Source organism: Crassostrea angulata, chromosome 3 (assembly GCF_025612915.1).
Source record: "Crassostrea angulata isolate pt1a10 chromosome 3, ASM2561291v2, whole genome shotgun sequence".
NCBI classification, from domain to species: domain Eukaryota; kingdom Metazoa; phylum Mollusca; class Bivalvia; order Ostreida; family Ostreidae; genus Magallana; species Magallana angulata.
This window is the reverse complement of record NC_069113.1, coordinates 24866752-24890785: the sequence shown is the minus strand read 5'-3', so window position 1 is coordinate 24890785 and position 24034 is coordinate 24866752. Positions and strand designations below refer to the sequence as shown.

The window sequence follows — 24034 nt, the reverse complement described above, 5'->3', positions numbered from 1 at the left end:
AGTTATAGGAAATGTATTTTCAATCCACCTCAGCATTTCTAACTTGCTAAATAATTTAAAGCTCTGCGAATGTTCCGCAGTCTTCCGTGTCGTCACACTGTTATATACAATCATGTAGATTGTATATAACAGCGTGACGACACGACGCAAATGATAATAAACTTTTATTGTACTAAATGGTACTAACATTCTCGTCTAGAAAATTATGAACCAAAAAACATTGGATATCGATTTAGTTTGAAACAAATTACGTTTATCTAAGTCAGTAAAATTGCTGAGACATGGCGGAAAGACGCGATGATAGGAGTTACACGTATGACCCTGTGTACCGCCATCTTCTGAGGGCCAGGGAGCTAAGTCAACTTAACGTCGTCCCTCAGGACCTGAAGGCTGAAATCAACAGGGCTGTTGAGTTGTTACAGGTAAGAAAAATTAAGTAGGTTGGCATGTAACATCGTTAGAAAGGGGGGCAGACTTATCCGAATCTTGACAAGCTCCCCCCCCCCCACCCCCCGGGAGGGGAGGGGGCAAAAAAGAGGACCATGGCCCACATCGCTCACCTATGCAACAATAACTATAATGAAATCAGCTTTGTGGAGTCATATATATAAAATATCTGGACAATGTTGTAGAGTGAGGCAACACCCCCTCCGGATCCCCCTGCCTTTCTTCTTATGCAACGTACTGTGTGTATGTGTGTAATGTACAATGTCATGATGAAATTGCAGGTTACATGGAACTGTTAAGTAGACTCTAACAAATACTTGTATCCTGAATCATCGAAGCTTTATTCAGGTTGTCTAGAATCTAGTCTCATTCACCTGTTCCGGAAATGTTAACATGCATATGTACTAGAATACTATATAAATAGTGCCTGTTTGGGAGGGTAAGAGTTGAAATTGACACCCCGAGAAAGCCACAGTCAACCGACGCGAAGCGGAGGTTGACAATGGTTGTCGAAAGGTGTCAATTTCAGCTCTTAACCCTCCCAAACAGGCACTATTTGTTTTATTATACTGAATGTCTTAATTGCAAAGAAAATATTTCGGAATGATGTGAATTCTATAGCGAACCGTACGCGCATAATTTACGCGCATATAACAATTCGTTTTGTTATACTTTCATGTTAAATACTGAAATCTGATTGGTTAAGACGCAGTTCTTAATCCGTTCTATTACCCTCAGCGTTAGCAACGCACTTAGCAACGGGCTAATATATTGATTGCACAACCTTCATAATCCGCATGAATTATCAAAAAAGTGCATTTTATTGTTTATATTTACATCTTTCTTTTAACTAATTAATAAATTGATTATGAAAAGTAAGTAAAATTCGCTAAATTACTGTTAATGTACGTCAGTTCGTTAGCTTAAAGAAACAGCCAAATCGTCTCCTGTGAGACTTTGAGTCTGACATCATCATTATTATGAAAATAATTCAGGGAGAAATGAAATGAAAACATTAATATTAATACTTCTATTCAGCATTGTTAATATGCCCCCCCCCCCCTTCATACTGGCTTGGAATACCTCTAACTCATAAGGGGGTAATTATCAACCCGATCAATTGATAAATAGAATGGTATACGACTTTTTATCTTCAGTACTTGTTTGTTATTGCATTACTATACATGTAGTGCATTTATTGAAGACACTAAATTCACGCATGAGTTAATTTTGTACATGTATTAACTTTTTTTTTTTACTTTTTTATTTTTTTTTAATGTATATACTTTTTACACTTTAAGCCCAGTTAATAAAACTGATAACAAGTGCCAGCAAGGCTAACATGGCACTGGAAATTGGACTTTACACTGGTTGTTCCTCACTTGCGATGGCGGAAGCGCTTCCTAAAGACGGCAAAGTGGTCTCTTTGGAAATTGAGAAATGCATCGCGGATGTGGCAAGATCTTTTCTAGATAGATCACCAGTAGGGAATAAAATCGAAATTATGATAGGTTTGTATTAACATGCAGTTACCTGCAATTTTAAATTGGAATTAATCCATTTAATATCTTAGTTTGTATTGACAATCTAGTTAAAGGCATAAATCAAACTGGAAATATCGAACCTTCATGGCATATAAAGTCAACATCTGAATTAATTATCATGTGAATTTTATTTTTGTTAAGGACCAGCTTTAAACAGCTTGGAAATCTTGGCGGAGAAACGAATGAAATTTGATGTTATTTACATCGATGCCGATAAAAAAGGATATGTTCAATATTACAAGGTCAGTTGAAAAGTCGTCATTTTTGAAATATTAAGAATAATGAAATTGGGTTAATGTAACATTAATTTTTCTGGTGCCTGCAAATGCCTTTTGAAATGGTAAAGGGACTCAGATCTGGTATAGGACGCTTCGACTTACTATAGACCAACTTTTGTTCCCGACGACTTTATTTCGCGATTTACCAGAGATAAACTGGTACGCAACGCTTAATTTTCACGTTCAAATCTTAAACATACTTGTGTTGTTATTTACAAGGACTGGTTCCCGTCGAGAAATATTTGCGACAACGCAGCGAAAATTTCTCGCTCGCGAATAAAAGTTGGTTTAAAGTACATTGTCAACCTGATTAAAAAAATACTTTTATGTTTTAAATGTAAGATCCTTCTTAAATTTTTCGTATTTGACAGTATTTTGCATCTTAGGTGATTTGAAAAAGTTTGTAGATAGATACAAAAAAGGGTGATCACCCTAGTTAGGCCCCTTTCAGGAGACCTTCATCTACCAAAGTCATGAGTTTCTGGTCCGCTCCGCCCAGAATCAGAACCTCTTGACTTGGGAAGAGGGGAGACCTTTAGATTGCTATATACGCGCTTTAATCAACTGACAAATACGCTGATATTTAAATGCCCCATTTTTACAATTTAAAGGGTAAATGGTTGCAGTATTAAATGTCAGAATTGAGTCTACATAACAGAAGTACTCTTATTATGTATCATTTGCATAATTGTTGCATAGTTCTTGGAGAATCGTGTTAAGTATGTTTTGATCTGTCTTATTTAGTGTTTACATAAACTGGATTTGTTTATTACACTGTCATTTATTTTATTCCAAATTACTTTGTACCGACTTTTTGTTCATAATTTTAAAAAAATAATGTCAGAGTGTCTTAAAATTGCGCCAGCCCTGCTTTTTAAATTTCTGTTTTCAAAATGACGTTTCAAATAAAATGTTTAATGCTATAAGTATGTACATGTATCATCTTCAGAATCAGTTATTTTCTACATTTGTAAGCAAAAAAAAAATGTTTTGTTTGCATGATCATTTCTGAGCTTAGTATCAATTAAAATATTCCACACAGACGATTTTTGAAAAAGATCTGCTCGCTTCGGAGGGAACGATCATTGTGGATAATGTTTTGAAAAGTGGAGACCCGTACTCGGGAGAGAAGTATGAATCGAACTCGGATGCGATAGTGGAATTCAACGACATGGTTCTCCGCGATAAAAATGTCCACAAGGTACGTTAGACCCACTGCACAGAGCCAGAACGTGGCTTAAGGGAGCTGGATGGTCTTGGCCATTTTCAGACAGTTTTAATCTCCTTTAAAGAAGAGTTCTGTATGAAGATAAAAGGAAAACCTTCAAATTTTAAAGTGAAAAATATATAGAACATTCCTTTACTAAATTTTACTTTATAGCTAAAGATATCATTTTTGAAAAATTTAAGATAGTATATTATTGACCACCCAGCCTCCTTAATCTAGCTTTTGATGCAAACTTTTGAACAACCCCCCAACTCCTCTTCCCTCCCTCTTTTTTGGTCAACATTTAGTCGACCGTATTCTAATCCTAATGCGCGTTCAGGTATATGATTTTTTAAATAAATGTTATTTCGAAATTCATGAATATTGAACCGCTGTTGCAAAAATATAATTTACATAGATATTGTGCACTTTTTGATCATAAATTAAATTGCTGCTTTATCCAACTTCATACCTGAAATGACCCCCCCCCCCAAAGCCTCCTTTATCTAGCTTTTGAGGCAAACTTTTGAACAACCCCCCCTACCCCATTTTAGTCAACATTTTGTTGAATGTATTATAATCCCAATGCGCGTGTAGGTTTATGATTTTTTAAATGAATGATATTGCAGAAATTGAGATACGCACGCTGAAAGGAAGACAATTCGTGCTCATTTCCTTTTGGCCTTCACAATGGCCGAGTTTTTAAAGATTTTGTTTGCTTGAGTTTGATTTTCATCATTTAATAAAGAAAAGGCAGTGGTTGTATATTGTTTTAACCCTGAGAAGTTTTAAAGTATTTAAGTTGCATAATGACATTATGAGCCTGTGTTACTTTAGGTTATGATTCCCGTGAGAGATGGAGTATACCTCATCAGAAGAATGGAGGACACGGATAAAGCCTAATCATGCTGTACTGATTTATATAGCAATGTTAATAAATGATAGCGAATTCCTATTTTAGCCTTAGTTTCTTCTTAAAATACCCTCTCTCTCTCTCTCTCTCTCTCTCTCTCTCTCTCTCTCTCTCTCTCTCTCTCTCTCTCTCTGACACATACATCTGTACCATCAAACATGAAATGAAGAGAAATCATCCTCTTCATACACAAGAGAAATATCACAACGATTTTTTAACAAGTAAAATAACTCATATTAGCGCATGTACATAAATTTGCATATGTCCAAGTACAGATTGAAGGAAGTTTTCCATTGAACACAAATATCTAAATATATACAAGGTTATCTTTTTAAAAAGCTACGAAAGTCAGCCAGCAAAATAATAATTTTAAGTCGAAAGTGAATGCGAAAGCTATTGTTCAAAATACCAATATATACAGTAGATTCCTTATTAAACGCTATACTCTGTCCCAGGATATCCTGGATTTACATTTTGCTTTATTGCATGATATTTATAAATGCCTCAGGTTTCAAACGATGTTCATTCAAAAGTATGAAAAATTTCCAAGAATTCTCAGTCGAAACGATCCTGTTAGCTTATCAGGTTTCAATACAATGCTAAAAAATGTGATGTCTACGGGGATTTTGTATTGCAGTAAGCCCGGATGATAACGTTGTAAAATTGCGCGATGTATTCCGAATGGAGAAAAGATGTAAACATTTCCCATTATAAATCTCCGCAAGGAATCTTTTTTCCTTCCTGTAAATTTTCCGAGTGAAAGATGGAAATTATCCCTTTCAACTATTTCAATTTCACTTCTTTCACAGGTACGTGTATTTTTATTAAAAATCGTCCAAATGTGCTGCATAAATACATGTATCTTGGGACAGACTATAGGAATTAATATCCGCTTAAAATCGCGAGAAGCAACCCTCGTGGATTTTAAAATGTACTATTAATAGGAAATTGTAACAAAAAGGTCATCGCGATTTGATACAAAACAATGGAACCGCGGAATCAAGTACTCGCGTAAAATAAGGAATATACGGTATACACATTTAGCGTTCAGAACAATCATAGCATTCGAGTGTACGATTATAGTTTGTAAACTAATTCTATGAGTGTATGCAAGGAGACAAGCGTACATGTGGTTTTGCACTCTTTACAAAGTGATCTACAACAACTATACATGTTCATGTTGTCTTAAATTGTATCTTTACATAGATTGCTCTCTAAATTCCATGGTCGCAAACCATTGTCAGTATACATATTCCCTCGAATCTCATTGAGAGAGTCTGGGAGATATACAGCCAGTTTAACACAAGAGGATCACAGGCGTTTAAGCACTTTTCAACATGGGGTATGCAAGGCTGTCCTAAATCTACCCAAGCTCACTCGATCTGACATGTGTGAACAACTTATGGATATACTCCCCATCCATGCCGAAATTGACGCCAGAATACTGATGTTTTTAGGAAGGCTATGCAACATGAGCACTCTGTGCCTCTCAAAACAAATCTTCATCTCAAGACTTTTCTCCTTCCTGACACAGCTGGTTGCAGATCCAAGGGGCTTCATTCCAGATACCATCGATATTCTCAGGAAATACAACTTACACATTTACCTGCTTACCTGGATGACCACAGGTACCTTCCCACATAAATATTCTTGGAAAACTATTGTTCGATCCACGATCAACGACTTCCACATTCAACAGCGACTAATACGAATGCTCATGGATCCCGACTTTCATCGTTTCAACTCCGTCTTTCAACATAACAAACCTTGTAACATCTGGTCATTCGTGGATAACGCAAGTGATATTCAAAACTTCAAGTTCACCTGCAAATTAATTGTATCAACGAAAACTCTATGTCTTTCAACGTGTCATCTGTGCAATTCCACATATGAGGACATTTTCTTTCACGTAACGTTGTCCTGTGGCGCTCTCTGACTGCCACAATGAATGGTGGAACACAATTGTTAATTCATTTCATATTGACCTTGGAGCAGAACTGTGTGGCTTTGTGAGACAGATCTTTTTCTGGTTGTCCTGGGGCGCGAACCACTAACCGTTTTACCTTTATCTCAGGAAAGAAACTTCAGAATTCTAAACTCGAAACTGTTAGTTCGTGCATGCGCACAATATCAACGGCTATGTGCAGCGCTCTCGCGCATATGACTTGTGTAGAACAAATGGAATATTTGTATCACTTGATGACTTTATGTGTATGATTTATCTGAAAATATCATTTGAATTGTATATAGATTAATGTGTTAACTTAAATCTTAATTCTGTATCTCTTTATAGAGAAATAAAAGATGAATGAATTCCTTTCCAGAATTCCGATTTACGCAAGCGCATTTGAAGTTTCATCCTTACTTATTAAGTCAGCCCGGCTGACTAATGAAATTGCGTTCTCTGATAGAGTAAAATCTGCTCCTACTTTTACTTTAAACTGCGTTCCTATTGTATACTAGACTTTGACCCGTGCTTGCACGAGTTCACATTGCATATGACATTTACGAAATAGATACATCGACACACTGTATTGTTGACATTTACATAACCAAGCTTTGATTAAGCCTACAATAATGTTATTAATTTCACTACACTCTGTTAAGTTAGAATAATCTAACTGTGTCTCGGGACAGGCCTTCAGTAAAGGAGAAAATCCGAAAACTGTCCATTCTGTGAGAGAAAGAACTGTTCTCGGCCCGAGGCCCGAAGGGCCGAGAACAGTTCTTTCTCTCACAGAATGGACAGTTTGAGGATTTTATCCTACTTAAAATATTTTCTCTATTGTTAACTTAATAAACTGTCCCAGGTGTTGGCTTGAATGATTGCTAAGATTAGGTAACACTATTTATTGTGCATTTAAAAACAACAGCAAAAGGGGTGAAAATAATGGTGTATTGTTGAACTTAATGGACAGTGCCAGGTAAGTTTATATTTATATGATACCTAAGGTGACTTTTGACTACTCTCTGGGTAAAACTCAATGAGAAAAGATGTCTTCATCAGATGGAGAAAGTATATTTTTGACCCAATCACAATTCAGTGATCCAGATGAAAGTGTAAATACGGATGGCATTTTGAGTGATATTTTAGACAGGAAAAAACAACAACAGAGAGTGAGTGAAATAATTCATTGAAAAGGGGGAAATTCAAGTGAAGGAAAAGGGGGAAATTCAAGTGATGGAAAAGAGGAAAATTCAAGTGATGGCCAGTGTGAAAAAAGATGAAAATGTGCGATACCTGTGATTCCAATAGCAGTGCATCTAGTGAAATTAATATTACCTTTGGAAATATGTCTTTCTCATTCAAATTCTGATATGTTTCTGGAGTCACATTTACAGAACCATTCACTGAAATGGTCAGCATATTTGTTGTGCATGTATGCCTTTCTATGGAGATGATATGGATATGATAAATTCGTATTGTTGTAAAATAATATTTTAAATACCGATGTTGGTATTTATGTTTATTTTAATTAATATTACACTGAAACATTACCATATGGATCGTACAAGGTCAAGATCTAGTAAATGAAAGTTGCCTACAGGTTTATGAAATTCAAGATATTAATTCTTTTAATGATGTTTTATAACAATATCTTTGTTTCATATGGTGTACCGTGGCTAAAATTTTTGCTAAACACAATGAAAAATCATGTTTTAAACAACCATTTTCTATGAAATATGAAGGATAAAAGTAAGAAATCTCGGAGTTTTGTCCCTTTTTGACTAATGAAATATATCTAGATTGCCTACAGTCTCTCCAAAAACGGCATTAAACAAGCTCTTGACCACCTCTTTAAAATAATATCAAATTCAATATGGGTACCGGGATTACTTTTCCCGTTATTAAAATAGAATGTCAAAATATTGTTTTATTTTCCACATATTTCCTTTAAAGTCGTAAAATACGGAAAAAGATTCATCAATTCAATTATGACGTCATAATGGTTCCAGCACAAAAATGACATTCTGAAATCATTTACTAGATCTTGACCTTTAGTATCAAATCTAAAACAAGATTATGTTGTTCAAAGAAGAATATATGCTCTTAAAATTATTTTATACAATATTTTTTTTGTATTTCTGAAATATGTTTGTATCAATAATATCAAATAAATTAATTATACATTTCATTCTTTGTTAAAATTATTTATGAAAATAATTAAAACATTCATATTTTTCAAACCTATATGAATAAAAAATTGCAGTAGTTGGCCGTAAGTATGTTCCCAAAATGGCCGCCGTAACATTTTTTTTTCAGTAAAGTACATTTCAAAAGGAAATAAAGCATATTTTTCTTTGATGGCCAGATTTAAAAAATGTGTCCTATGATTCTCCGACTTTTTTTTTCTTTTGCCGAGTTTATTTTTGGAGTTATTCCCCTTTGGTAAACATTTATCGTCTGCACTACAACATAGCGACGAACGACAAAAAACGTATGGGAAGACAGAAACACGTCGTAATACAGATGTCAGATGTGGTATTTATACATAAATAAAACTGGAAGGATCAACGGAATAAACAACCGAAACTGGAAGACCGGAATAATGGTAAAATCGTAACTCGATCTGAAAGTTGTAAGATTAGGTAACCACGAGATGACTGAATCCGATTTCAAAGTCCCCAGAACCAACCAAAAACATGCTTTCAAAAATCAAACAACTTGATTTACAGCAAGACCAAAGTATAATGTGATGAATAAAACTGTAAGTAGTCTGCTTCTCGTCAGTAATTGTTCGTCACTTCACAAATCGCCAATAGTTTGTTAGAAAAAGATAACCAGACTTCTAGGCCCAGTTAAACAGAGCAGAATGACAACATCACAATACATACTGTTCAGACATTAATATCATTGAAATTATGTGAAAAATGCTAATAATACGGTTACAAAAGTCAAAAAACGAAATCCGAATTTTCCGTGACCTAGAAAAAGTTGTAGTTGACATTTCGAGTAGTCTCACTTTATATTGATTGCGAGCCTTTACATCGGTAAACGAGGAAAATTACAAGAATATTTCATATCCTAGGATATAATACAAAATTATATATATATATATATATATATATATATATATATATATATATATATATATATATATATATATATATATATATATATATATATATAATTTAAAAATAATACATATCCAGAATAAAATCACAAATTGTTCCTATTAACCGCAAACGTTTTCGCCATTCCTGGCTCTTCAGGCAGTTATGTACAAATGACTAATATGTAACATTTGTACATAACTTCCTGAAGAGCCAGGAATGGCGAAAACGTTTGCGGTTAATAGGATCAATTTGTGATTTTATTCTGGATATTTATTATTTTTAAATTATTAAAAACTGTGCCGATTTATTTTTTGTTGTATTGGGAAATTATATATGTATATATATATATATATATATATATATATATATATATATATATATATATATATATATATATATATATATATATATATATATATATATATATATATATATATATATATATGCTTAGTCATTTTACTTTGTTGTTAAAAGTAGTTAGTCAAAAAACTTCAGGCGATGACGAGATCTACGTTAACGTCGACCATTTTGGGAATATACTTATTGCAAATTATAGTACCTCATTTGGATTTTTAAAAATGCTTTGTTAAATTGTATCAATCATTATGGTTGAACATCATCATAGGACAGGGGTAAGGTATTGAGCTTGTAAACAGATGTAGTGATTGAGTCAGTGACCTTGAGATGAATAGTATCTTAATTAAATTATTAAGACAATTTAATCAATTAAATTGAATCAAAATAGTGAAACCTTAGAAATATTGCTCATGAATGCATTTCATGGCATATGTTTAAGAAATGTGTTTTGTATTGTTGATTTTTTTTTTTCAGATCATGAATCTTCATTGTATGTGCTAGCTTGTGTAGATCTGCTTCATGAAAATTGGACTCAATTCAGATGAAAATGCAAGTAAATGGCCATGAAAGAATATTACATATAACAGAATTTTTGTGAGCAGGCATTTACTGTAAACCAACTTTTTTTTGTATGCGAGAAATTTTTGAAAGCGCTTTGTCATCTCGAATATATCTCACCATGAACCAGTCTTTGGCGTATGATTGTAATAACAAAACGTACGTGGATTAGTCTTGCGAAATAAAGTCGCCGCGAATAAATGTTAGTTTACAGTATGTATATAGCATATATTTTTAAAAGTGTGTTGTTAAAAGTTGATTTTTTTCTTTCAGATAATGAAACATTATTACAGTGCACATATGTACATGTAATTGTTATATGTATTTGCTAATGTACATGAATGTACCATACATTCTGTTGATAGTACGATAAGTTCTGTTGATTATTTAATTTACATGTAGCCTGTTGTGAAGAATTCTTTGATGTGTATACAACATGTGTACATGTACAATCACAATGTTGTTGACTATAATATGATTTCTTGAAACCATTACTTTAATATCAATACTATATGTTTTGTGTGCTTGCTTAAGCCATTATATGTGAAGTGTAATGGACGATACTAATTTTTAAATGTGTTTCATTCATGTTTGTTTATACTTTAGGCAGATATGTATTATTCTTTGTTACATGTACAGGTACCAATCATTGGATTTGAAATATAATAGACAATACTATTTTGTACATTATCTTCTCTCTCTGTGAACACATATATTCTGGAATGTGTAGCCAGGAAACATGCACATTTCAATATGTAGAAAAAATAAGGAGAAAAATAACTGCAATGTTAAATACTATGTACCTTTTTTACTTGCGCATGCTGTTTCTATTTGGGCTAGAAATATTATTTAATTGGTTACCGAAAAAAGTCATTGAATAAATGAATTTCTGAATTTAAATTACGTTTTTCTTTTGATGTGTTAATGTTATTGATAGTTTTAAAAGTTTTAAAAAGAAGGATGATAAATACGTAATTTGTTGTAACTACCATATAAGTAAAAGGACAAGGTGTTTCCTTAATCGATTTAATAACAGAATCCTCACTCATATCTTTTGAAATGCATGATTCTACATGTATATGTATATCAAATGGTTACCAAGAAAATCCTCTAAGATGTCGAGAACTAAGGTCAATGCTATGTTAAGCACAAACAACCTTATACATTTGCAGATCTATTTATATTCATACGGTTGCTATGGAATGTTATTTGGTAACAGGAAACACAATGTCATTAACATTAATGTAAAAAAAAGCTTTTCAAAGTTTTTTATTAACTTGTATACTTCTCAGAATGCAATCGGGCTTGAAATAGAAGTTATTTAGTTGGTTACTAAGGAAATCGATGGTTGCCATGGAAACGCTGAGTAAATAATTTTATGCATTTAATATATTAATTCATGTTGGTACTTCAATTAAATAAACTTATGCTAATCAAATAACAGTAACTTAAAATTCCCAATTGAATGAAGTGGTTTTTTTTTTCTTAATTTAGGCCAAAACCATGGTCACGTTTGTTTCGTTGCTAGGCAACTATACTAAAGGGTTACCAAGAAAAAAATCCTATCATGTTGATTACTGAGGTCAATACTATGCATGGTAGTAAAATGAACATATTTGCTGAAGGGGCCATAAATGGCCCTTATCCTATCTTGTTCTTTTCCTAACTGTTGAGGACCATGTGTGTGTATTGCTTTCAACATTTAAAACCTGTACAATAAGTTACCTGTAGCTGTACATTAAGTTGGAGAAGCTGTCGATTAAGTTAAGAATCGACAGTGTTTTTCCACTTAATGTACAGCTACAGGTAACTTAATGTACAGGTTTTAAAACTCCAAATATATTATGCTACATAATGTACCAAAAACATAAAGGATTACATAACAAAAATGTTTTAAATGAAGATTATGTATATAAACATTTTATTTCATTCCAGACAAAAAAGACAAATAAATGTATATATAGTATGATATACACAATCTAAAAGGGCCTTGTAATATGCGAGAATTTCATATTCTAAAATTTCTGTATAAAAATATTAACTTGGAGTACACAAGAGGTATGATTATATTTAAACAATAAAATGCTTTCTTTGATGATTCATTTGGGATATGAAGGTAGCGACATTGCAGAAAAAATACAATGACCGCTACCTTCATCATAACTCGCATGAATCATCAAAGAAAGCATTTTATTGTTATCAACATCTTTCTTTTAACTAATTAATGAATTGATTATCAAAAGGAAATAAAATTCAATGAATTACTGTTAATGTACATAAGTAGTTGAGCTAAAAGAAAAAGTCAAATCGTCTCCTGTGAGACTTTGATTCTATAACATCATCTTGATTATTTCGTGCATTCCGTAATTTTTCTTAGGTCGCTGTAGGTTACGACTAATCGATTAACAGGGCGTGTCAATTTTAGGCCTGTCAGTTTCAGCCGCTGTAGATTTCGACTAATCGATAAACGGGGCGTGTAGATTTCCTTCTTTCTGTTTCTATAGAGCCATGTTTTCGTAAGAAATAGAGGGAATATTACTTGGTAGAACAATTCTGATGTAAATATAATTATACAGATAAGGCGCGCTGCTTGTTGTTAGTTAAAAATAACAGTTAGACTTACAGTATTCTCAGAGTCCTAATATTTTAATTAAGACAAACTCCAATTATTTAAAATTACAATTAAGGCAAAAAACCACATCGATTTTGACATCGTATTCTGGGCATTGTGACGTCATTTTTTCTCTTTTTTCCTTGACCTTTTCTAATGACGGCAGTCAATTTTGTATGGCACAGTTAAACAATTATAAGTAAATATTATTTCGAACACTAATACTCTTCCTAGGAAAAAAAAGAACACTGATAACAAAACAATCAAGGAGGACATACAGTTTCATCAATCATCAAATAAACATTTAAAGCGGGATTTTTTTTCGCAGTGACTATACACCTTGTTTAATTTGTCATCTGATACAAAACTTAAAAGTATTTGCTCTAGAAGAATATTATTCATAAACAGACATTTACCAGCAGATGTACGACAATGCTTTGAATTCAAGATTGAAATGAATTTCATCAGATCGAAGTGGCTGTAGTTCAAACTGTGGCGATATAACAATGATAACCGCATATGTTGCAGGTTTAGAAACGTGATCGGCGTGGACTGTACTGTATAAAAGGTACATTGTTACTAATTGAATTCCATTCAAGATTGTAATAAAATTTTGTCGGATCGAAAATGGCTTTAGTTAGGACCGACGATATGAATGGGGTGCGGAAATGCTGACAATGATAACTGCGTATGTTGCAGGTGTAGAAACGTGATCGTGGACTGTACTTTAAAAAGGTATATTGTTACCAATTGTACTACATGTTAAAAAAATTATGAAACAAAAAAATATATATATCGATTTATAACGTTTATCAAAGTTATACTTCAGTAAAATTGCTGAAACATGGCAGAGAGACGCGATGATAGGAGTTACTCGTTTGATCCCGTATATCGCCATCTTCTGAGAGCCAGGGATTTAAGTCAAAATGCCGACGTTCCTCGGGACCTGAAGGCTGAAATAAATAGGGCTATAGAGCTTTGTCAAGTAAGATACATACAATATGTAATATTCATAGTGGAGTTCCAGGTTACATGTAAATGTTAACTAAATTTATCTTGACATAATTATATATATATAATACATAAACTTATATACTCCTTTATATGCGTCAAGGTTTAAATAAGGGATAGGGAATCATTCTTTGAGTATTTTGAGGTGATAATTTTGGTCGGGGCATGATCAAATCCAAAAAAGCTTGAAGATAATAGATTTGATCACGCTCCGACCAAAATGATCACCTAATAATATTCAGAAGAATCATTCCTTATTTATGCATCTACTTTTATTTAAATTAATTTCAGCAATTGTACGTCGATTAAGTACATTTATTAGAAAATTGACATATTTATGTGATTTTCATTTCTTTTAATTATACAAACCCCGCTTGCGCCACAACAATACACCATTTGAATTTATTGGACTGAAGTCTTATCACATAAAAAGACACTAAAAAATGTAAATTCATCGTTTTTGATTCATCAAATATTTATTCTGTTGACTAAAGTCGTAGTAAAATGTTAACCACATGACGCATTCTTTTAATCTAAATATTTTCTAAATAATATCTGTATCATTAGTTCAATAAATTCCATACTATATTGGGAGAAAAAATCGGTCTTTTGAAGCAAAGATTGCAATATTGTGAAGACCAAACAACAAAGCCTAGTCCGGCCCTCGCCCATCTGATTAAGGAGACCTTCGCTTATCCGTGGGAAGATGCTCACAAAGAAGGCAGGGTGTCATACTACGCGACTCCCAGGATGTTGACTGGAAACCTTGAAGGTACAAGTACTTTAAATTAGTGTGACATCTACTGCAACTTCTTTTGCCTTTCCGGCAGAGCTCCATTTGTAGAAAAAAGTCCGAGGATATGCGATTGATGTAACAAACGTGAGTTTGAAAATGACCATCATTCACGCGTCATCACCTGGAATACGAGTGTTTACTGTTATTTTTTTAATGCCTGTACATACATGTTTATTTTGCAAGCCAACCAAACAATTTTCAATAAAGGCAATTTTAGTAAGAGTTAATTCCCGTCAGCCACCATGTTGGAGGTCAACAAGCCAAGACTCTTCATTATTCAACCCATTTATTAAGGTGGTATGGGGCATCTGTCGATATTAATGTGTGGATTAAAGTTCATTATAATTGAAATACTTTCACAAGATTAGAATTTTCAAATTGTTTTAAATTATTTATCCAAACAATAGCTTTTAAAAATATTTCAAGAGAAAAAATATGTATTCGAACTCGAACTTACAGATTCGTAGTAAACCCTCTAACCCACTGCTCTACGCTGGCAGGTGACAATTTTTAAAAAGAAACTATTTATAATTAATAAATAATAACACTTTACTTTATTGTTCATTTAGATAAACAATAATTCTATATATATATATCTAAATATGTTTATTTCGATAAACAATACGTCACAACATGGAAGTGTCCCATACCATCTTAAACTTGCCGGGCAGTTTGATGAAGTTAACTCTGTTTTTCTTACGAATATAAATTATTAAGGGCTCCACTGCATTATAAATGCAATATTATAATAGCCTAGATTTGTACCCAGTTATTTCTGCCAAAATCGTTTGTTATTGGTTGCTCAAAGAGGAAAATTCACGGCGGTTCGACCACCAGGATGGCGACCTAGAGGAATTACTTTTTACGAAAACTATCATTAAACCCTTTCCTATGTTTATACATGTAACACTGCGCCGGATAATTATGCCAGTGCCAAGGTGGCATTTATGCACCCGTTTAAGCTGCATATATCGAAAAATTCAAATATGCCATATGATAGACCATTGCTTAAAGAGTTAACAACCACCTTTGTTATCATTGTATCTCACTTGTCAGGTGAGATATTTACCTTTCAAAAATAAATTCCTATAGGAAAATAATTTTTCCCATAGGAAAAATAATATTCCTATAGGTAATTTGAAATTTCCTATCGGAATACAAGAAATTCCTATAGGAATTTGAATTCAGATAGGATTTGATAAAATCCGATAGGAAAACTTAATATATAGCCTATAGGAAAACTATACTGAATCAAATTCCTACAATAAATACCATTCTCCTATAGGAAATATAATTTCTATAGGACCTTTAAAAAATCCTATAGGATTGTCAATAATTCCTGTAGGAGATTCAATTTTCCTATGGGAATTACCATTTTCCGATGATATATTAATTTTTAAAGGTAAATAGCTCACCTGTCAGGTGAAATACACTAAAAAGAAAAGTGGTTATATAATCTCTAGACAATGATCTGTCATTTGGTATATATAGATTTTTCCGAAACTGCATCTTTTAAAAGCGGGTGCAAAATGCCACCTTGGCATTGGCATATTTATCCGGCACAGTGTTATGTAATCAATACGTGTATCTCACGTGATCGATTAAATATGCCTCCTAATGAGTAATAACATTAATTTAAGCCATTAAGATGTGCGAGATGGTAAGCGGTATAGAGACATGTATAGAATAAAGTCACGTACAACATTTTGAAATGCAGGGCATAAAATTATATTCTTGGTCAACTTAATTTTCATTTTTAAAGCGCTAAGCATAGCTCAGCGCTTTATTGTCGTTAGTCTTCTTCTTCCGGTGCAACGAATAACCGCCCCCTATGAGCAGAAGTTTACATCATTTAAACTGGTTAGGAAACCAGTTTCAGGAGTTGCACTGGCTATAGTACGGGCGACTGTAAATTTAATGTACGGGGCTTACATACATCATTGCAGGGGCTGCCAAGCAGTGATAAGGAAATATATTGCGTATACAGAAACTGAAATGTAAAATACATATATCTTTTGTATACAAACAGAAGCTGGGTTTGCGCTTTTCAGTACTATCAGTACTTTGATTTTTATTTGCACATTTTTTAAACGGCGCATGTTTGTCATAAAAGATACATGCATTTAAATTGGTTATTTATGGAACCGTCTACTATTTCATGAGTTTAACTCCTTTTTTCATACTTGAAGCCCAGTTAATAAAACTTATAACAAGTGCCAGCAAGGCTAACATGGTCCTTGAAATTGGACTTTACACTGGTTGTTCATCACTTGCAATGGCGGAAGCCCTTCCTGAGAGCGGCAAAGTGGTCTCTTTGGAAATTGACAAAGGCATCGCGGATGTGGCAAGATCTTTTCTCAATAGATCACCAGTAGGGAATAAAATTGAAATTATGATAGGTTTGTATTGACAGTGCAGTTACCTGCAATTTTAAACGAGAATTAAACCATTTAATATCTTACCTTCGTGCCACGTAATTATTATAACAATGCCACTTTATTTAAGTGCAAATTATCAAATTTTGAATATCTTTAGGACCAGCTTTAAACAGCCTGGAAATCTTGGCAGAGAAGCAAGTGAAGTTTGATGTTATTTTCATCGATGCTGACAAGACGGGATATGTTCAATATTATAAGGTTTGTTTACAAGTTTATCATCCTCCATAACTTTGTACATGGTGACCCAGAATATCGGATACCATTTTTTTTTTAATAACTTTAAATCAAATTTATAAATATTGTGATTGCCTATACATTAAAATGCATTTTTTTATATTGAACTTCCTGAGGAAAAAAATGGAAATTCACAAACTTTTAGCACTGGCTAGTTTTGAAATAGTATTTAAGATTTTTATTTTAATTTGGTTTATAGTACATCATATATTCAAAATATAACACCAGTTTTCTAATTTTCAGATTATACGTCATTTATACATGCCTTAATTTTAGTCTAGTCAAAGTTATCTCTCTTGAACATCTTTTTCATAAGCCGAGTCATAAACATTGAATTGTTGCAGCTATCTCTATCATAGAATGAGAATTCTTATGTGAAATTCATGCATCAATGAAGTGTTCTTTTTTAAAAAAAAAAAAATACCAAACAGGTTTCAATATGGGTCAAGTAAAAATCATTTTATAGCTCAGTGTCGATTAACTCACAGTTTTGTTGGAAAAAATGAGGACTAAATGTTTAATATTTATTATCCACAATTTGTATTATATCAAAATATATCAATATTAAACACAGACGATTTTTGAGAAAGATCTGCTCGCTTCGGAGGGAACGATCATTGTGGATAATGTTTTGAAAGATGGAGACCCGTACTCGGGAGAGGAATATGAATCGAACTCGGGAGCGATTTCAGAATTCAACGAAATGGTTCTCCGCGATAAAAATGTCCACAAGGTACATATATGTCTGACCCATTGGACTGAGATGATATTAATTAAGAGAGATTGTTGCGTAATGTATATTTTTAAAATTTTTCACACATACACAGTGTTTGAACAGCGACTTAGTTATGTTAAACAAAGGGATACAATACATATCTATCGGTTTTATTTTAATAAGAGCAAATTATTAGAATGGCAAATCTTTCACGAATCGCCACATGATTGATTTTGTAAAAGCTTTTGTTAATGTTGTGTCCATTTTAAAATAAAGACTTGGAAAATATTAAAGTTGTTGCACTTTGACACTGTAAGCTTGTTTTACTGTAGGTGATGATTCCTGTGAGAGATGGAGTATACCTCATCAGGAGGATGAAGGACACGGAGAAAGCCTAATCACGCTGTACTGATTTATATATTAACAATTAAATTAATAGCATAATAAAAATAGCGCCTTGATAATAATAGTTAATAAAACTTACTTAATAATTAATAAACTGTTACCTTTACACAAGATGAAATTAAGACCTCTACGTTTTGCAAAAGTGAAGTAAAACCCATGTGGCGGCATATACATGAATGTGCTTAATTAACCAAAGAACGAGTTTGAGAAAGGGCTTTTAATGACCACAATAATGTAAGCAGGATCGTGCATTCATTGCGTAAGATGTATTTAATTTGATATTGGATGTACATTCAGATAATATCTGCATATTATGCTATCTGTAATCTGGAAGAAATGTTTATACTTGTTGTTATAACCATTACCAATGTCCAAATTACTAATATCGTTATTAATGATTGCGCCAGTCAAAGAAAGGTCTTAAGACATTTTTTACAAAACAGAGAATTAACGTCACAAACATTTGACGTTATTTCATAAGCATTTTTACCTGGTTTTTAATAATTCAACACGTTATTTTGGGTTAACTCTTAAATTTGGGTTAACTCTTAAAGATATAATGACAAATTCATTTTGGGTTTTTTTTTGGTCTAATTTTATTTTAGATTGATCAAATTATGCTAGTTCAAATATTAGCTATATTTGAATAATTGATGTAGAAATATTTAGTTATTAATTTTAGTGTATGTGTATACGTGTTTTATTCTGTCACATCATATAGTTAATCATGAGTATCTGATATTGCTTGATATTTAGACATAACAAATATTATTACTTTTTAGCGATGACTATTGATAATATTGTTTTCAACAATGTACAATTCGTAAACTTAAAGGTACATTGCGCACACTATACAGTCACTTATTTTTTTATTCATTATTTCAAATGAACAATAAAAGGGACGAAAAAAAATATCTGAATGAACGAGCTCAAAAGCACACAATCTTCACTTATATATCCCTCTTTATGAAAATAAAAGAGAATTTTGGATACAATCCAAGTGTTGATTAAAACGCCGTATGTTTAGAAATACAATGTTTAAAATTTGCTTTCACTCTGAAGTTAAGAACAACAAATCCTTTATTTTGGTAGCTATATAGTGTGTATACACGGTATATTCAATATATTATTTGCATACCTTTGCTCATCAAAGCGGACACGGTCTGGTATACGTGTACGTATATCTGTAGTCTGAAGATTTATTATCCTTATGGCCCAGTTATCGGAAAGTTTAAAAGTTCGTCGGTTCATTAGTTTGAAATTTTATCTATATAAATTCAAAAGGTTGGGTAGCCAAAAAACCTTAGAGTGTTAATTCCTGAAGTTTTGATCCACACCAAAATATACTGTCTACATATGTAGAAAGTACCATTATACGTAACAATACAGTACTACATTTAGTTTTGTATGGGCAAATTTTCTTGGATTGCTATTTTTTAGCCTGGTAGCTTAATCCCTGCAATAGAAACTCTGATCATTTTGCCCATATTCAGTGAGAATATATTTAACTTCTAGGTGAGCCTAAAATTGAGCTCGACGTTAAAAGACATTTTATGATTATGTTTTGCCGCATTATGTCATGTACAACTTTATTTTGGTAAAGAGAAAGAAGTTTTTAAAAAATCTTAGATATAAAAATGTATGTAATTAAAAAAATTTCAATCATATGAAAAATGATCGTAAATGGAACAACTTCGAGATTTTCAGTCATATATTTACTTTTCTTAGCAAATACTTATTCATTAGTTGCTAGAAGTATTTTGTACGTATAAATATGACTTTATTAGTCCCCTGCCGGTTTCAACGGAGGGGACTATAGCTTTCCTCTGCATCCGTCAGTCCGTCTGTCTGTCTGTCCGTCCGTCCGTATGTCTGTCCCACTTTAGTTTTCCACACTTTTTTCTTTATGCGTTTGAGGAATAATATGAAACTTTTGTAGCGTCTGGTTGACATATTTTCGAGAAAATTAATTTTTTATATTCCGATTTTTAATGTTCGGGTTTGTTATCGGGTTAAGTGTGAATTGAATAAACGAAGCAAGTACATGTATGTAGTCAGAAATAATATCGTGCATTACTTGTACCATTCCTTTTATTGTTTCTAACAAACGAATAAGTTCTGTAAAATAGTGTCAAGCATCGTGTTGTAAATTTAATCGACAGGGTTTTTTGTATTATTACCATCGGGTTCGTTATTGGGTTGGTCTGTTGATTCGGGGTACAGAAGACTGTAAAAAATGATATTCTGCATAACAGTGCATTGTTTTCGCAAATTTCTACCAGCAAATACCTAATAGACTTGGCGAAATTACAGGAGATAAATCAAAGAGTATTATTTTACCCATTTTTTATCTAATTTCTATATTAACTATGTAGTTTGAATTTCCTCTGTTGTTTTATTTCTGATTAAAGCATAACATCTAATTTATAATAGTTTTGAAATAGATGTATGCTTCGAGCTTTCATAGAATAATACAAACCAGTAGGTAACGTGCATTGCATATGCAATACTCTCAGAATGCTTGTTGAATTTAACTTTGTTCCAACTGTAAAATCTATGTTGTATTGAAATGCAACAGTCAACACTGCTTTTGAATTGCTCTAATATCATGCTTTTAGTTTTAAAGGGGCATGGTCACGATTTTGGTCAAAAACTATTTTTTCGATTTTGCTTCAGTAAGGCATTTTTAATAGGCAACCAAAATTTGAGTGTCAGTTGATGAGTCATAAGCGAGTTACAGAGCTTACAATTCTTCGCTATGTAAACAAAGCGTGTGTTTCTATTTTGAATGTTGAAGTGAAAATTCCAGTTTCAGACCTAAAATGAATGTTTTAATTAATCGTTACGAACTGTTTATTTATGCTTAAAATTAATAATAAGATAGACAAACCGGCTTTAAAAAGATTTTTTACTGGTATACTGAACCTATGAAAACAAAAACAAGGCACGAGCCTTGTTTACATGGCGAAGAATTGTAAGCCCTGTATCTTGCTTAGAACTCAACGACTGGCACCCTAATTTAATTTGATCGTTAGAAATGCATTACTAAAGCATTGCAAATAATAAAAACAGAAAAATAAAATTTGACCAAAATCGTGACCATGTCCCTTTAAGTAGGGAATCACACAATCTATAGAAACATGTAAAATGTTCAACTTTTGAAAATCTTTTGAATCTAAATCGCATGCAGTCTTCCAAAATACAGAAGAGATTGCTTTTTAAACTTAAATTCCGAGAATTTTTTTCATTACAGTTATATGCGTCACTTGTGGTTTATTTTAATTGATTTACACAAACTGGTACATTCAGCATTAATATTTTATTTTAAAAAAACACCAAAGCATCAATTTTGATTGATTAACATAGAATGGTCATTAATAAGAATTTTTTTTATACAGAAAAACATATTGTGTTATACTTAAAATTCAGAAAACTCATTTATTGCGATTCCATGCACCAACTTTCGTTGATTTACGCGGAATAATATATTACGAAATGAATATTTTATACCAAAAACACATTTTGTTTTACTTAAAATTCAGAGAATTCTTTTATTGCAACTCCCTGCAACAATTTAGATTGAATTACACAGAATGGTACATTACAAAATGAATAATTTGTACAGAAAAACATTATTTAGAATTCAGAGTTTTCCCAATAACAATCAATTTTGATGATTTCATGGAAAGGTACAAAGGTAAAAATTTTGAAAAAGAAATCACCACATTTCTCTTCATCATTTTTATTTACATGGAATTGTAAGCGTGTGTATTTTGAAATTATTATTTTATAAAGAAAACATAATTTGAGATTGGTTTTAATTGATGAAAACGGATTAGTACATTATGATGGAAGTATAATAAACGACACGTCTTACGTTGAACTCATCATCCTTCATGATCATCCATTGTGGTTTAATTTTCACGGACTGGTACATTTTTAAAATTGATATTTTATATAGATGTTTATAGGCAATTTGTGCGTGCAATCAAACGTGCTAATCGTGCAGTCACCCCGAACATAGCTCGACATTTCAATGATCATGCAGTTGGATTAAAACAAATAACACAAAATGTAATCATTACTTATGATCGCTCAAAATCTTCCAAAATGTATCATGAATACAACGAATAGTACACCAGTAATCAAGACCTTACCGATACTGGTACTGCACTAGTATATTTTATTGTGTATACCCTATTTAACACTGTTAAAACTTTATGTTTGCCTCCATATATCACCTCTTTCTATCGAGTTAATAATACTATTAGTACTTCTCATAGAAGACTTTGTACTTTTCTTGTACCATAAAAAATTACTAAAGGATCATTTAACAGTTATATAAGTGAAACTGGCTTTTAATCTTACATGTATTTTTTAATTAATAAATATTCAGAATCTATAATTTATTTACGTACTTACTATATACAGTAGTGTATGAGTCAGCTGTTGTTACAGCATTGATCGGGTTACTATGGTTCTGCACTGTATGTACTAATAAGACACATAAGTGCGTAAGTAGTTCATGTAAAACAATTATTCTGCCTTGTATGATTATACAAAGAGCTCAAGAAATCTGGTTGTCCGAGTTTAGCTAATGTATTTCACTTACAAGTTATTTGAAACGTGGCTGTGAAATCGGGTGATTATATGATATAACTATTATGGGCATCATAGTACAATAAATATGCGGCTATTAGGATCCATTTCAAGTGAAATCGACCGAAGACACAGAAAAGTGATACTGACCTCGCAAGCTCAGTCTATATCGCTTCGGTCAGTATCACTTGATATGGGTCCATATAACGACATATCGACCTACCAAGAAGTCCATTAATAGATAAAAATTACAGTATGCTGTACACAGTTTACATTTATTACGGTTCAAAGTAACGGTCACTTTTACATAAAAATTATTTTGACGTCACATTTTCCTGTTGAAATAGATGGACTATAAACGAAGAAAAACACAACTTAGAACTTGTTATAACCTCAAAATTTCAAATTTGAAAACTTTTAGATGTATTTGATCAATTCTATAAAAATCTCAAAATGTGCAAAAAATGCCATAAGCACCTTTTTCTCATGGATGCAAATGAGGAGATATCATATTGCATGTTATTTTAAAATCTAATTTATTATCGAATCCTAAAAATTTTAAACGTTACGACTAGAAGAAGTAGATTTATTAACATGCATTTTTCAGATGTTCGACTGTGGTAGAACAGATTTATTACTATCTATTTCATATGTATTTATTCGTTTTTGGATTTTCTATTTTCGTTTTGTGCAGTATATTCTTAAATATTATTGATCTAAAGTTTTATTGCGCGCATATGGTTCTTTAATTTCATTGGATCATATTATTATCCAATAAATTTGGTTCTCTAATTATATAAGTAACCGTGCAAACTAAATCAAATGGGGCAGTATTTCATTTAAACGACATCGGACAATCCAGT

General features: G+C 32.4%; 2 protein-coding genes across 2 annotated transcripts; both read left to right on the top strand.

Annotated features, from left to right (window-relative positions):
• The first annotated feature begins 1748 nt into the window (after positions 1–1748).
• Positions 1749–4431, top strand: LOC128178033 (probable caffeoyl-CoA O-methyltransferase 1). The gene is made up of 4 exons (XM_052845020.1): positions 1749–1958; positions 2133–2233; positions 3312–3470; positions 4314–4431. The coding sequence occupies exons 1-4, from the start codon at positions 1790–1792 to the stop codon at positions 4377–4379; spliced, it is 495 nt and encodes a 164-aa protein (XP_052700980.1). The 5' UTR covers positions 1749–1789; the 3' UTR covers positions 4380–4431.
• An 8992-nt stretch (positions 4432–13423) lies between these two features.
• On the top strand, positions 13424–20136 carry LOC128178330 (probable caffeoyl-CoA O-methyltransferase 1). The gene is made up of 7 exons (XM_052845444.1): positions 13424–13708; positions 13792–13958; positions 14600–14756; positions 16970–17179; positions 17316–17416; positions 18027–18185; positions 18500–20136. The coding sequence occupies exons 2-7, from the start codon at positions 13818–13820 to the stop codon at positions 18563–18565; spliced, it is 834 nt and encodes a 277-aa protein (XP_052701404.1). The 5' UTR covers positions 13424–13708; positions 13792–13817; the 3' UTR covers positions 18566–20136.
• Positions 20137–24034: the final 3898 nt, after the last annotated feature.